The sequence below is a fragment of the Ornithorhynchus anatinus genome, chromosome 6, assembly GCF_004115215.2.
Source record: "Ornithorhynchus anatinus isolate Pmale09 chromosome 6, mOrnAna1.pri.v4, whole genome shotgun sequence".
In the NCBI taxonomy this organism is placed as follows: domain Eukaryota; kingdom Metazoa; phylum Chordata; class Mammalia; order Monotremata; family Ornithorhynchidae; genus Ornithorhynchus; species Ornithorhynchus anatinus.
The window spans coordinates 48,485,128-48,499,326 of NC_041733.1; the positions used below are offsets into that span (position 1 = coordinate 48,485,128).

Below are 14,199 nucleotides of genomic sequence, written 5' to 3' on the forward strand. Positions count from 1 at the left end.
CCTTAAAACAATAGCAATAAAAGTCACTCGGCTTCTCTGGGCCTCAGTTCCCTCATCTGTAAAGCGGGGATTCCATACCTCTTCTCCCTCGTACTGAGACTGTGAGCCCCACGTGAGGTCTGATGGTGTTGTGTCTACCTCAGTGTTTGACCCTCCGCTTAACTCCGCTGCCCGGATCGATTTTCTACAGAACCGTTCAGTCCACGTTTCCCCGCTCCTCAAGAACCTCCAGCGGTTGCCCGTCCACCTCCGCGTCCACCAGAAACTCCTTACCCTTGGCTTCAAAGCCCTCAATCAGCTGGCCCCTTCCTACCTCACCTCCCCGATCTCCTTCTGCAACCCAGCCCCCACACTCCGCTCCTCTAGCGCCAGCTTACTCACTGTACCTCCATCCCACCTATCTCGCCGCCGACCCCTTTCCCACCTCCTCCTTCCGGTCCCCTCCGGAGACGCCAGACCGCTGCTCTCCGCACCTTCAAGGCATTACTACGGTGATTCTCCTCCGAGAAGCCTTCCCCGCTAATCCCTCTTTTCCCCCGCTCCCTCTTCCTTCTGCGTCTTCTATGCACGTGGACCTGTGACTTTTGGATATTGGCTCTTCGCGCCACCTTCAACCCCGCCTATCTCCAAATTATATATCGTCAATGATTTATCTCTATCAAGGCCTGTCTCCTCCTCTAGAACGGACGCTCGCCGTGGGCAGCGAACCCGTCGACCAGCTCTACTGCACTGTCCCAAGCGTTTAGTTCGGTGCTCCGCCCTCAGTAAGCGCTCCATATATAGCACCGGCTGATTGACGGATACCACAGTCATTACTATTACGCAGTAAGCACTCGGCTAATACATTAATAATGATCCCGATGGTGATTGTGATAACGACGATGACAGTGATAATCTGGTTCCCACCCACGGAATCAGGTTTCCACTCACTTGGTTAGCGAGCTGCAGCTGTTCTTGCAGGTTCCTGACGGTTTCTCCATCCGCAAAGGACTCGGTCTCCGAAGCCAGCGCCGGGGGAAGACCGTCCAGCCGCTTCTCGACGGCCTGTTTCAAGGCGCCGTGCAGCCTGGAGGGGGACAGAGGGGTTCACGGGCCGGAGTCAGCCGCGTCGTCCCGGCCTGCGCCCTGGGTTCCCGATTTGCTTCTGCCCCTTGGTGACGGTGTCTGTTTCTTTCATTTTTTTTTTCTAAGCGCTTATTCCCCTCTCAGGATGGCACCTGGAGAGTTGCCAGTCCTCTACCAGTCTCGGCTACGGGAGGGAGGGTCGAGCAGAGGCTTGGCCAGTGGCTAGCGAGCGGCAGGCCACCTGCTACAAGGCAAAAGTCCCCCGTGCTGGGCAGCAGCGGCACGGGAGAGGGTCGAGGGCGGAGACTCGAGTTGATTGCGCGGAAGACGGCGCTGGTAAAACACTCCCGGATTTTTACCAAGAAAACTCTCCGGATGCACGACCGGAAAGATCGCGGATGGAGAGCGGGGCGCCGTGAGAGAGATGCGCCCGTGCTCTCGCGAAGGCTCGGAAACGACTCCGCGCCATAAGACAAGCGCTTACTAAGTGCCGGGCACTGTTCTAAGCGCTGGGGTGGATCCTGGATCGCCAGGCCGGGTCTCTGTCCCACCTAGAGCTCACACACGCTCTTAATCTCCATTTTCCAGATGAGGAAACTCTGGCCCAGAGATGTGAAGCGACCGGCTCAAGGTCACACAGCAGACAGGTGGAGGAGCCGGGATTAGAACCCAGGTTCTCTGACTCCCAGGCCCGGAGTCTTTTGGAGATTTATCTGACTAAATTTGGCACTCTGCCGGTGACCTGAAAACCGGTTGGAAGAAAACCCATAGGAAAACTTCTCTGACGAGGCAGTGAATGTAAAAAGTGGAATTTAGAAGATGGAGGGTCGTTGGTTTTTTTTTTTTTCTAAATACATGTTTGTTAGTTTAATTACATCGTGTGCCCAGAAGGAGAGAGACTTTCATCATCACATCAAAATACTTTTGAAGTGGATAATACTTCATCTTTCCTTTTACCAAAAGTCTGAATGGTCTCAGTTCCGATTTTCCAAAGGAAACCTCGCCTCTCTTTTGAAAGCACGCAAATCAATTTAAATCTTCAAGAACAGTTCTCAGAAAGAGACGACTGAAGCTTTGAAGCTGTAGCAAGCTGGGTAATGAGCGAAAGGAAAAGCTCAAAAGAGAAACAGGGTATCCTCTACTACTTAGGTGGAATAACTTTGTAAAATGAAAAATTTAATTCCTATATACAGCTCGCTGACATTCACTGTCAAGAAAGATGCTTTCGGAGAAAAAAAGGAGATTTTTGAAAGTAGTTTTAAGCAAGCCAACTAGGAATTCTTTAGTTCCTAGAGGGTGAGCTCCACAAGGGACAAGAATTGTATCTAATTGCCACCTGCGCATTCTCTCCCAGTGATGAGTACAGTGCTCTGCACACAGTCGATGCTTCTTAAATGCTATTATTCATTCATTCATTCAATAGTATTTATTGAGCGCTTACTATGTGCAGAGCACTGTACTAAGCACTTGGAACGGACAGATGGGTAACAGATAGAGACAGTCCCTGCCCTTCGACGGGCTCACGGTCTAATCGGGGGAGACGGACAGACGAGAACAATAGAAATAAACAGAATCTATTACTGCTGCTGATAGACGGCGCAAAGTATTCACCTGGTATAAACTGTCTGCACAGAGTTCTCTCGAGTTGATCTGATCATGAAAAAGGTTTGGTTTTCACTGATTCATTCGATCGTATTTATCGAGCGCTTACCGTGTGCAGAGCACTGTCCTAAGAGCTTGGAAAGCGCAATTCAGCCACAGATAGAGACAATCCCTGCACACAACGGGCTCACAGTCTAGAAGGGGGGAGATTTATGCCTCTTTTGCCTCTACTTTATGAGGTTTTAGTGGTTTTAGAGTAGAGGTTTGAGGCCTCTACTTCAGGAGAGTGCTATATCCCCAAGTCTACTTTTAATCCTATGGCACGTGCCGTTTAATCTGGCCATAAATGTTATTTATTGAGCATTTAATGTATGCAGAACACTGTACTGAGTGCTTGGGAGAGTACAAGCGTAGCTCAGTGGAAAGAGCCCGGGCTTGGGAGTCAGAAGTTGTGGGTTCGAATCCCGGCTCTGCCACTTGGCAGCTGGGTGACTGTGATCAAGTCGCTTCACTTCTCTGCGCCTCAGTTTCCTCACCTGTAAAATGGGGATGAAGACTGTGAGCCTCACGTGGGACAACATGATGACCCTGTGTCTACCCCAGTGCTTAGAACAGTGCTCTGCACATGGTAAGCGCTTAACCAGTACCAACGTTATTATCACAGAATTGGTATATTTCATGCCCACAATGAGATGCCAGTCTAGAGAGGGAGACAGGTGTTAATAGAAATGATTAAATTACCGATAAGGGCGTAAGTGCTATGGGGTTGAGAGTGGGGTGAATAAAGGGTGGAAATCCAAGTGCAGGGGTGACACAGAAGGGAGTGGGAGAAGAGGAAATGAGGGCTTAGTCAGAGGAGGCCTCTTCTCCAGTCTTCACCGTCGCTAATGTTTCCCTTGAATCCTTCTCTGTAGAAGTAGCGACCCGGACTTCAATCGCGACTCCTACGATGTGAATCTTGTCACCCTGCACGTACAGTCTCCTGTGCTGAAGACAGCTCCGTGGTTTTTCTCTCTGGGGTAAGAACTTCTTCCTTCTTTTGGTCTCAGACTGGCTCCCTTCAAGGTTTGAGGGCCTAATTCATGGTCCTGAAGGGTTTTCCAATCAATCAGTGGCATTTACTGAGCGCTTGCTGGGTGCAGAGCACAGTTCTAAGCTCCTGGGAGGGGACAATCTGAGAGCCTTCTTGATTTTGCAGACGTCAAGCTTTTAGCCTCCCATCTGAGAAACGATACAGCCTCTGGGCCTCAATTCCTCATCTGTACAATGGGGATTCAATGCCTGTTCTCCCTCCAACTTAGACTACTTAGTGAGGCCCACATGGGACAGGAATGCGCCTGACCTCATGATCTTGTACCCACTCCAGGGCTTAGCACAGGGCTTGGAACATAGTTACGACTGTCTCTGTCACCGATTTGTACATTCCAAGCGCTTAGTACAGTGCTCTGCACGTAGTAAGCGCTCAATAAATACTATTGAATGAATGAAATACCACCGTTAATATTATTATGTCACCCTGCCCAGGCACTTCTCTTAAGGGAGGTTACCCAGTCTTCTAGCAACACACATTCCCAAGCTGAACCAACTGTCGGATTGTACTTCTGACACTTCTTATGATTATTATGATCTTGTCCCTTTGGTGAGTTCTGAGACACGGAAGATGGAGAGTGAGGAATCAGTGTCATTGATTCTCTTCCTTAATATAATGTTAGACCCTGAGCTGGTCCTAGTGATTTACGAATTATTATTATTATGGTGTTTGTTGAGCACTTATGACGCGTCAAGCACAGGTGAGTATTGAATGGAATCCAGAGGTATTCATTTTCTTCTTACTATCCTATCCAACCTGATATGCTTGCATTCCCCGACACTGGTTGGCCAAAATCCCAGTGCTTAGTACAGTGCCTAGTGCCTAGTAAGTGCTTAAATTCCACAATTATTATTATTACTAGACTGCAAACTCGTCTCTAGACTAAACTCGTTAAGGGGAATGGGTCTGCTAATTCTGTTGTCTGCTAATTCTATCCAGCGCTTAATACAGTCGATCAGACCGTAAGCCCGTCAAGCGGCAGGGACCGTCTCTATCTGTTGCCGACTTGTTCATCCCAAGCGCTTCGTACGGTGCTCTGCACATAGTAAGCGCTCAATAAATACTATTGAATGAATAGTAAGTGCTGAATAAATACTATCGATCGATTGATTAGTATAGGCTGAATTAACATCCCTGAACATCTCAAGGAACGCAAAACTATTTTCAGGATCGTTGCCGAGGACGAAAGGATTCACCCTGCCTTTAAATAATAATAATTGTGCATTTCAAGCGCTTAGTACAGTGCACATGGTATGCGCTCAATAAATACTACTGAATGAATGAATGAATACTTAATAATATGGACGGTGTCTGTTAAGTACTTACTGTGTGCCAAGCCCTGTTCTAAGCGCTGGGGCAGATACAAGGTAATCAAGTTGGACCCAGTCTCTGACCCCCATGGAGCTCACAGTCTTAATCCCCATTTTAGTCAGAGCCCCTCTGACTCCTGTGGCCGGGCTCCAGCCACCAGGCTGTGTTGCTTCCAGCATGGGGAAGAAGGTAGGGGTGGGGAGAATTCCCCAGATGGTGCACAAAGCCCGAAGGGAAACAGACAGAAAACCTTCTCGGCACCCAGGTTCACGCTGGAAAAGAATCGCGATGCGAAGCGTCGTCACTGCCGAGACCTCAGATTAATTCTCATCCTGAAGAAAGGTACCTTTTGATATTCACGGAAACGTGCATATTTACAAATGGACACACACATATACAAACGCAATCGACCAGTGGTATTTATTGCGCGCTTTCTGTGCGCGGAGGACCGTACTAAACGCTTTTCTTAACGGTATTGGTGAAGAAGCGCTTACTATGTGCTGGGCATTAAACTAAGTACCGGGGTAGAAACAAGATAATCAGGTTGGACACGGTCCCTGTTCCACGTAGGGCTCACAGTCTTTATCCCCATTTTCCAGATGAGGGAACTGAGGCCCAGAGAAGTGAGGTGTCTTGCCCAAGGTCACAGGGCGGACAAGTGGCGGACCCGGAATAAGAGCCCAGGCGCTTTCCACTAGGCCGCGCTGCTTTTACACTTGGGAGAGGACGATATTAGAGCGGTTTTTTTAACGGTATTTGTTAAGCACTTACTATGTGTCAAACACCGTTCTAGGCACCGGGGTAGGTACAAGTTTATCAGGTTAGACACAGTCCCTGTGAGTTGGTAGGCGTGTTCTCTGCCCAAAAAAGAGCTTACGGTCTCATCCATAAATACTATTGAATGAATCCATCCATCCATCCATCCATGCTTAAACACATACACACAGGCACACACACACTCCCTCGAATGATTTCATCTTTGGCTGGATGGTTCCATACCCATTTGGGATAACGTGTTTTAGTGGCTGCCGAACGAATAACCACACTAACTGTACCTTGGTTTCGTCTATTTCACCGCTGACCCCTCGCCCACGTCCCGCCTCTGGCCTGGAACACCCTCCCTCCCTCTTATCCCGTGGATGATCACTACTCTCCTCTCCCTCAAAGCCTTTTGGAAGGCACATTTCCTCCAAGAGGCCTCATTTCCTCTTCTCCCACTCCCTTCCGCATCACCCTTGCACTTGAATTCACTCCTTTTATTCGCCCCTTGGCCCCTTATCGGTCATTTATTTGTATTAATGTCTGTCTTCCCCTCTAGATTGTATGATAGCCGTGGGCAGGGACTGTGCATACCAACTCTGTCGTGTTTTGTTTAGTACGGCGCTCTGCACACAGTAAGCCCTCAACGGATACGTCCGACGGACTGATCGATTACAACTGGGCAGAGATTTTCCCTTTGAGGTGAAGAGGAAAAATCCGGGGCCGCTTCCCTGATGGTTTACCTCTCGTTCTCCTTGGTGACGCCCTCCAACTTGAGCCTCATCTCGCCCATCTGCGTCTGTGAGAAGAGAATGGGAGAATCCGTTTTTCTGATGGGACGGAGGTACGGTGAGAAGGTTGGTATCGGATGGGCCGAGTGTGCGGGCCGGGCTGTAGCAGGCCAGTAGCCAGATGAGGTGGGAGGGGACGAGGTGGTGGAGGGCTTTCAGGCCGACGGGGAGGGGTTTCCGCGTGATGCGGAGGTGGAGGGGCAACCACTGGAGGTTCTCGAGGAGCGGAAACAAGGACGGAACGTTTCTGTAGAAAAATGATGCGGGCAGCAGAGTGAAGTCTGCACTGGAGTGGGGAGAGACGGGAGGCAGGGAGGTCAGCCAGGAGGCTGATGCTGCGGTCATCCAGGTGGGAAAGGATAAATACTTGGATTAACTTGATGGCAGTTAGGAAGGAGAGGAACGCGTGGGTTTCCGGACCGAGAGCCCCACGTGGGACAGGGACTGTGTCCAACCCGATGAGCTTCTATCTATCCCAGCACTCGGTACAGTGCCTGGCACATAGTAAGCGCTTAAATGCCAGAGAGAAAGTGCCTTCTCTCTTTTGCTGAGAGTATGCAGGAGCGTTAGGCCACCTCTTCTCAAAGGCAATTCTTCCAGGAATCTCAAAGGAAATTCCTTCCCAATGATAATAATAATAATAAAAATAATGGCATTTCTTCAAAGATCGCTATGCACCAAACACTGCATCGAGCGCTGGGATAGATAATTAATTAATTAATGTTGGTATTTGTTAAGCGCTTACTATGTGCCGAGCACTGTTCTAAGCGCTGGGGTAGACATAGGGGAATCAGGTTGTCCCACGTGGGGCTCACAGTCTTAATCCCCATTTTACAGATGAGGGAACTGAGGCACAGAGAAGTGAAGTGACTTGCCCACAGTCACACAGCCGACAAGTGGCAGAGATGGGATTCGAACTCATGAGCCCTGACTCCAAAGCCCGTGCTCTTTCCACTGCGCCACACTGCTTCTCCAATACACGATACACGATAATCAGGTCCCATTTGGGACTCACAGTCCAAGTAGTGGCGAGAGCTCGTCTCAGTGGAAAGAGCATGGGCTTGGGACCCAGGGGTCATGGGTTCGAATCCCAGCTCCGCCACTTGCCGGCTGCGTGACTGTGGGCAAGTCACTTCACTTCTCTGGGCCTCAGTTCCCTCGTCTGTAAAACGGGGATTAAGACTGAGCCTCATGTGGGACAACCTGATTACCCTGTATCTCCCCCAGCGTTTAGAACAGTGCTGTGCACATGGTAAGCGCTTAACAAATACCAACATTATTATTATTATTATTCTTAACACCCAGTCTGCAGGTGAGGGAACTGAGGCCCAGGGAAGTGAGGTGACTTGGTCCAGGTCACACGGCAGACAGGTGGCACAGCAGGGATTAGAACTCTCTTCCCCTCTTCAAAGCCCTGTTGAGAGGTCACCTCCTCAGGGAGGCCTTCCCACACTCAGCCCTCCCTCTCCCTCTGCTCCTTCTCCCCTCCCCATTCCCCCATCTCCTTTCCTCTGCTCCCCCCCCACCCCCTCCCCACAGTAAAGGGAAGAGCCTGGGCCTGGGAGTCGGAGGACCTGGCTTCTAATCCCCCTTCTGCCACCTGCCGCTGTGTGACCGTGGGCGAGTCGCTTCACTTCCCTGGGCCTCAGTTCCCTCACCTGTAAAACGGGGATTAAGACCACGAGCCCCACGTGGGACCTCGGCTGTGTCTGACCCGACAAACCTGTATCCACCGAGCCCAGAGAGCGGCGTTTGATGCACAGAAAGCATTTAACTGATACCGTAAAATGATTAAAAAAAAAAAGTGCCGCATCCAGGATTAAAACCCAGGTCCTCTGACTCCCAGGCCCGAATGCTTTCCACTAGACCACACTGCTTCTGGTGCTGTTTTCCTGCTGGACAAGAGATTACGTACTGTGGCACAGCCAGAGCCTCGTACCTGATAATATTCCAGTTGTCCATTCATCTCTTCCAGATGTGCATCAAACTCTTCAATGAGGGGAGCCAGAAACCTAGAGACACAAGTCAGTCACTCATTCGTATCGACTGAGTGCTTTACGGTGTGCCGGGCACTGTACTAAGCCCTCGGGAGAGGACAACACAACAATATAAGAGACACATTCCCTGCCCACAACCGGCTTCCAGTCTTGGAAGTCTAAGGCAACCTCGCCTTAATGTCCGTCAGCTCTTCGAGGGGAGGGAATCTTCCTGCAAATTCTCCATCTCTCCCCCGAGGGCTCAATACAGCGCTAAGCCCACCACTGGTGCTCAGTACACTCCACTGACGGATTGATGATTGTTCAAATGGACAGTGGACTCGTCGGCGAACCATTCCACTTTGGACGAGTTAAATCCATTTTTTTCAAAAGTGTGAGTCTTCCTTTCTAAGTCCGTTTTCAACTCTCTCTCTCTAAAGACCGGCCCTTCCAAATAAGGATAACATCACGCTCTGAATATTTCTTTGCTCAGAATTAACGACTTGCTCGGTTGGAAAATCTTCCGTGGGCCTGTTTTCTTGTGCTCTGTCCCTTCTCTACAACTTTTTCAACTTTCTTTGCTTTCCAAATTTCACACCCTCCTAAAATCTCTGCGACCTGCCAGCCCGAATGACTTTCTGTGAATTTTCTTTAGTTTTCCATTGAGTTAGACTTGTGTCTTGGGGCTTTGTGATCATAGACCTGCTTTTATTTTTTTAAAACGTATCTGATAGAGTGCCTGGCACGTAGTAAGCGCGTAACACCTACCACCGTTATTATCTGTTGAACGCTTACTGTGTGCCAGGCGCTGAATAAGGGCTGGGACAGATGGAAGTCAATCAGGTTGTCCCACATGGGGCTCACAGTGTTAATCCCCATTTTTCAGATGAGGTACCTGAGGCCCAGCAAAATGACTTACCCAAGGTCACACAGCAGACAAGCGGTGGACCTCGGATTAGAACCCAGGTCCTCTGACTCGCAGGCTCGGTCTCCGTCTGCTAGGTCTCGCTGCTTCTCCGGCAGCTATTGAACCGAGATGCTGTTTATGGCCCTTAGATTATCTGGTGCAGTGATCTGTAATAAATTCTTAAATAATAGCACCCTACAGTCTCACCCTCTGTTGGCATCCAGGGTACTTAAGTCCTCACTATACGCTGAGTGCCAGGGTGGATACAAGACAATCAGATGAGATCCGGTCTATCGATCAATTAATCAGTCTATCGATCAATTAATGCTTACTGTGTGCAGAGCACGGTACTAAGCACTTGAGAAAGCACAATATAACAGAGTCGGTGGTTCCTCTCCCACCTGGGGCTCACAGTCTAAGGAGGAGGGAGAACCGGATCCGAATCCTCATTTTACAGGTGAAGGAACTGAGGCATAGAGAACGTCTTGCACTGTGAAAAAAGTTCTTCCTTGATGCCACACGGTGTCTAGGAAATGGGGGAAATGATATGTTTGATTAACTAGACTCACCTGCTGTCGGCTGTGAAGGTCTCCATAGTGCCGTCTTCGAATTTTTCGGAGACACCTGAGAAAGGCAGAGATTTTACGCTTTCAAATCAGTCGATGGTATTTACCGCCCGTTGAGTACGGTGAGCGGCCCTGAGGTGGCTTACTCCCGTCGCTTGAACTTAACCTGTCTGAAACAGAACCCTTTACCTTCCGACCCAGACCCGTCCTCTCCCCGACGTTCCCAGGACTGTAGACGGCCCCACCGTCCTTCCCGTCTCCCAAGCCCCTAACCCTGGTGTTATCCTTGTCTCCTCTCTCTCGTTCAACCCCCGGATTCAATCCATCGCTCCATCCTGTCGGCCCCACCTTCACCACGTCGCTGAAACCCGCCCTTTCTTCTCCATCCCAAGTGCCACCGCCTTAATCCGGTCCCACCTTGCTTAGAGGATCAGCCTCCTCGCTGACCTCCCCGCCTCTTGCCTCTCCCCATTCCAGTCCATACTTCACTCCGCTGCCGGGGTCATTTCTCTACACAAACGTTCAGGCCGCGTTCCCCCTCTCCTCGGGAACCTCCAGGGGTTGCCCACCCACCTCCGCATCAAACGGAAACTCCTCACCGTCGTCTTGACGGCGGGCGATCACCTTGCCCAATCCTAACTCGCCCCACTACCCTCCTACTCCGGCCCAGCCCGCGAACTTTGCTCCTCTAATAGTAAACTTCTCACTGTCCCTCCATCTTGTCTACCTCGCCACCGACCTCTCACCCAAGTCTGGCCTAGACTGCCTTCCCTCCTCATCTCCTTGTAGGACGACGAATCTCCCCCGCTTCAAACTCTTGTCGAAGGCCCATCTCCTCCAAGAGGCCTTCCCCGACTAAGCCCTCCTTTCCTCTTCTCCCCCTCCTTTCTCTTTTTATCCCCCACTTGCTCCCTTTATTCAACCTCCTCTCAGCCCCACGGCAGTCAGGTATGTATTTGTAATTTATTTCCATTCATGTAAGCTCGACGTGGGTGGGGACGTGGCTGTTGCCTGTTGCTCAACTAATCTTTGGAATCAGATCATTTTGTTTGCCATCTTTGGAGTCTAGGGGATTCAGGTGATTTTTGTTTCCTATCTTTGGAGTCCGGCGCTGGCTCTTTGCAAAATACCGTCACCGCATTTTGGCAGATCGACTCTGTAGTGTTTATCCACGCAAAAGCCTGTTTAATTTTTAATCTTAGGGTGGACTTTAAAACATAAAGTCTTTGGTTTGACTATTAAGTCAGGTCTTTTCTGCCTTATAGTAATAGAGGCATATTTCATCCCCTGAAGTAGTTTTAATTCGCCCTTCTAACCTGATCTTCTCCTTACACAGATCTAGAAATGTCTGTTTTTGGGTGGCGGGAGGCGTGGGCTTTATATTTTAAAATCCTCTGTGGATTCAGGCAGAACGACTAGATCCAGTGAGAGCGAACCGTCCCGTGAAAGCATAGCGTGGCCTCGGCAGGGACTGTCTCTATCTGTTGCCGAATTGTACATTCCAAGCGCTTAGTACAGTGCTCTGCACATAGTAAGCGCTCAACAAATACCATTGAATGAATGAAAGAGGCCGGGCCTGGGACTCGGAGGACCTGAGTTCTAATCCCAGCTCTGCCACTTCTCAGTCAGTCAGTCATATTTACTGAGCCCTTACTGTGCACTGAGCACTGTACTAAGCACTTGGAGAGTCCAGTACAAGAAGAAAAAGACACACTCCCTGCCCATGATGAGCTTAGGGTCTAGAGGGGGAGACAGACATTACTCTAAATAAATAATTGACAGAAATGGACCTTAGTGGTGTGGGGCCGGGAGGGGGGACGAATAAAGGGAGCAAGTCAGGGCGTCGCAGACGGGAGTGGGAGAAGAGGAAATCAGTCAGGGGAGGCCTCTTGGCGACTGTGTGACCGTGGGCAAATCACTTCACTTTCCCGGGCCTCGGTTCCCTCATCTGTGAATTGAGGATTCGATCCCTCTTCTCCCTTCTACTTGAACCTAGAGCCCCGTGTGGGACCCGATTAGCTCGTATCTACCCCAGGGCTTAGGGCTGTATGTGACATAGAATGAGTGTTTAATAAATATCATTAAAAGTGAAATACAGTAGAGCTGGTGGACATAATCCCTGTCCACAAGGAGTTATAGGGGGTGACAGGCAGTAATTTGAGTATAAGAATATCCCTCTCCAGCCTCCTGCTCCATGTGGGACGGGGGCTGTGTCCTCCCTGATTAGCTTCTATCCACCTCTGCGCTTAGAACAGCGCTTGACACATAATAAGCGCTTAACCAACAGCATGCTCATAGAGCTGAAATGCCACCGAACCAACCCCATTTCGACGAAGGTCTCACTACAGTTAAACTCTTGCCAATTCCCTCCGTAGCCGTCAGCCCTAGAATTTGGATCTCATTTTCACAAAATGTGAAACTCATTATAATGAGAGGTTTCCCCAGATCAGTCACCTTGGGCTTTTTACTTTGAGCCTACTTGTGCCGAATAATTAGGATTCCCGTCCGTTCCCTTTCTCTCCCCACCATTATTTTAAAATTCAGAGCTTCGGGTGAGCAGTCCTAGGGGTGGGAGTCATTTTTGCTCTCGCCTTGCTTACCGATTCCGTTCCTTTAATTTCCTACATATCAGACTTATCGACCCGTCACTCAAGGTCTTAGTAGCGTCCGGTAAGCACTCAATAAATATGACTGATTGATAATCGGTGAGCAGTGGAATTTACTGAGTGCTTTTTTATGGTATTTGTTAATAATAATAGTATTTGTTAAGCGCTTACTGTGTGCCAGACACTGATTGGATTCAGGTTAATCGGATCGGACACAGCTCCTGTCCCACATGGGCCTCACAGATTTTATCCCTATTTTCCAGACGAGGTAACTGAGGCCCAGAGAAGGGAAGTGACTTGCCTAAATTCACATAGCGAACAAGTGGCAGAACCGGGATTAGAACCCGGATCCTCTGAGGCCCGGGCCCTTTCCACTAATAATAATAACAATAATTGTGGCATTTGTTAAATGCTTATTATGTGCCAGGCACTGTTTTAAGCACTGGGGTAGACAGAAGCAAAGCTGGTTGGACACAGTCCCTGTCCCACATGGGTCTCACAGTCTTAATCCCCATTTTTCAGCTGAGGTAACTGAGGCCCAGACAAGTGAAGTGACTTGTCCAAGGTCACAGACAAGTGGCGGAGCCGGCACGAGAATCCCGGTCCTTCTGACTCCCAGGCCCGGGCTCGATCTCAGACCCAGATGGTGAGTTCTCATCCCGGCTCCGCCACTCATCAGCTGTGTGACTTTGGGCATGTCACTTTCACTTCTCCGTGCCTCAGTTCCCTCATCTGGAAAATGGGGATGAAGTCTGCGAGCCCCACATGGGACAACCTGATTACCTTGCATCTACCCCAGAGCTTAGAAGAGTGCTTAGCATATAGTAAGCGCTTAACAAAGACCATTGTTATCATTATCTCAGCCTGAGCCCTGTGTAGGAAGGGGCTGGGTCCGATCCGATGATCTTCTGTCAATCCATTGGGGGTATCTACTGAGTGCTCATTACGTACGGCACTGTAGTGAGTGATCGAGAGAGTACAGTTCAAGGAGCTTGTGGTCTAGAGGAGACGGACATTAATAGAAATAAATGAGTTCTGGACACAAGTCAATCCTTGGTATTTATTGAGTGCTCACTGTGAGCACAGCACTGTATTAAGCGCTTGACGGAGTATGAGTCGATACACACGTTCCCTGCCCATAAGGAGCGTAGGGTCTAGAGGAGGAGACGGAATTAATAGAAATAAATGAATTCTGGATATCGATCAATCGGTGGTATTTATTGAGCGCTGACTGCGTGCGGAGTCCTGTGTTGGGAAAGGACAACACGAGAGTTGGCAGGCAAACAGTGAGCTTTCGGTTGGTCGATCGTATTTATTGAGCGTTTACTGTTTCCGGAGCACTGTACTAAACTCTTGGGAGAGGAGCGTAACACTGTCACGGACACATTCCGTGCCCACAGTGACCTTACGGTCTGAGGTGCTTAGCAAATACCACAATTATGATTTTCAATCCCTCCTAAAATCTCCCTTCCTCCCCAAAGTCTTCCCCTTTTAGTTTCCACCAACCAAAGTTGAATCAACTCATC

At 49.5% G+C, this 14,199-nt stretch overlaps 1 protein-coding gene across 1 annotated transcript in view; it reads right to left on the minus strand.

Annotated features, from left to right (window-relative positions):
- Nucleotides 1-14,199, minus strand: part of SCLT1 (sodium channel and clathrin linker 1) — a 44,363-nt gene that overhangs the window by 24,454 nt on the left and 5,710 nt on the right. The window contains exons 2-5 of the mRNA XM_029067445.2: nucleotides 10,071-10,125; nucleotides 8,558-8,630; nucleotides 6,571-6,626; nucleotides 931-1,066 (exon numbers count right to left, since the gene is read on the minus strand). Coding sequence (XP_028923278.1) covers nucleotides 931-1,066; nucleotides 6,571-6,626; nucleotides 8,558-8,630; nucleotides 10,071-10,096 — 291 coding nt within the window. The 5' untranslated portion in view covers nucleotides 10,097-10,125. The remainder of the gene's footprint in view (nucleotides 1-930; nucleotides 1,067-6,570; nucleotides 6,627-8,557; nucleotides 8,631-10,070; nucleotides 10,126-14,199) is intronic.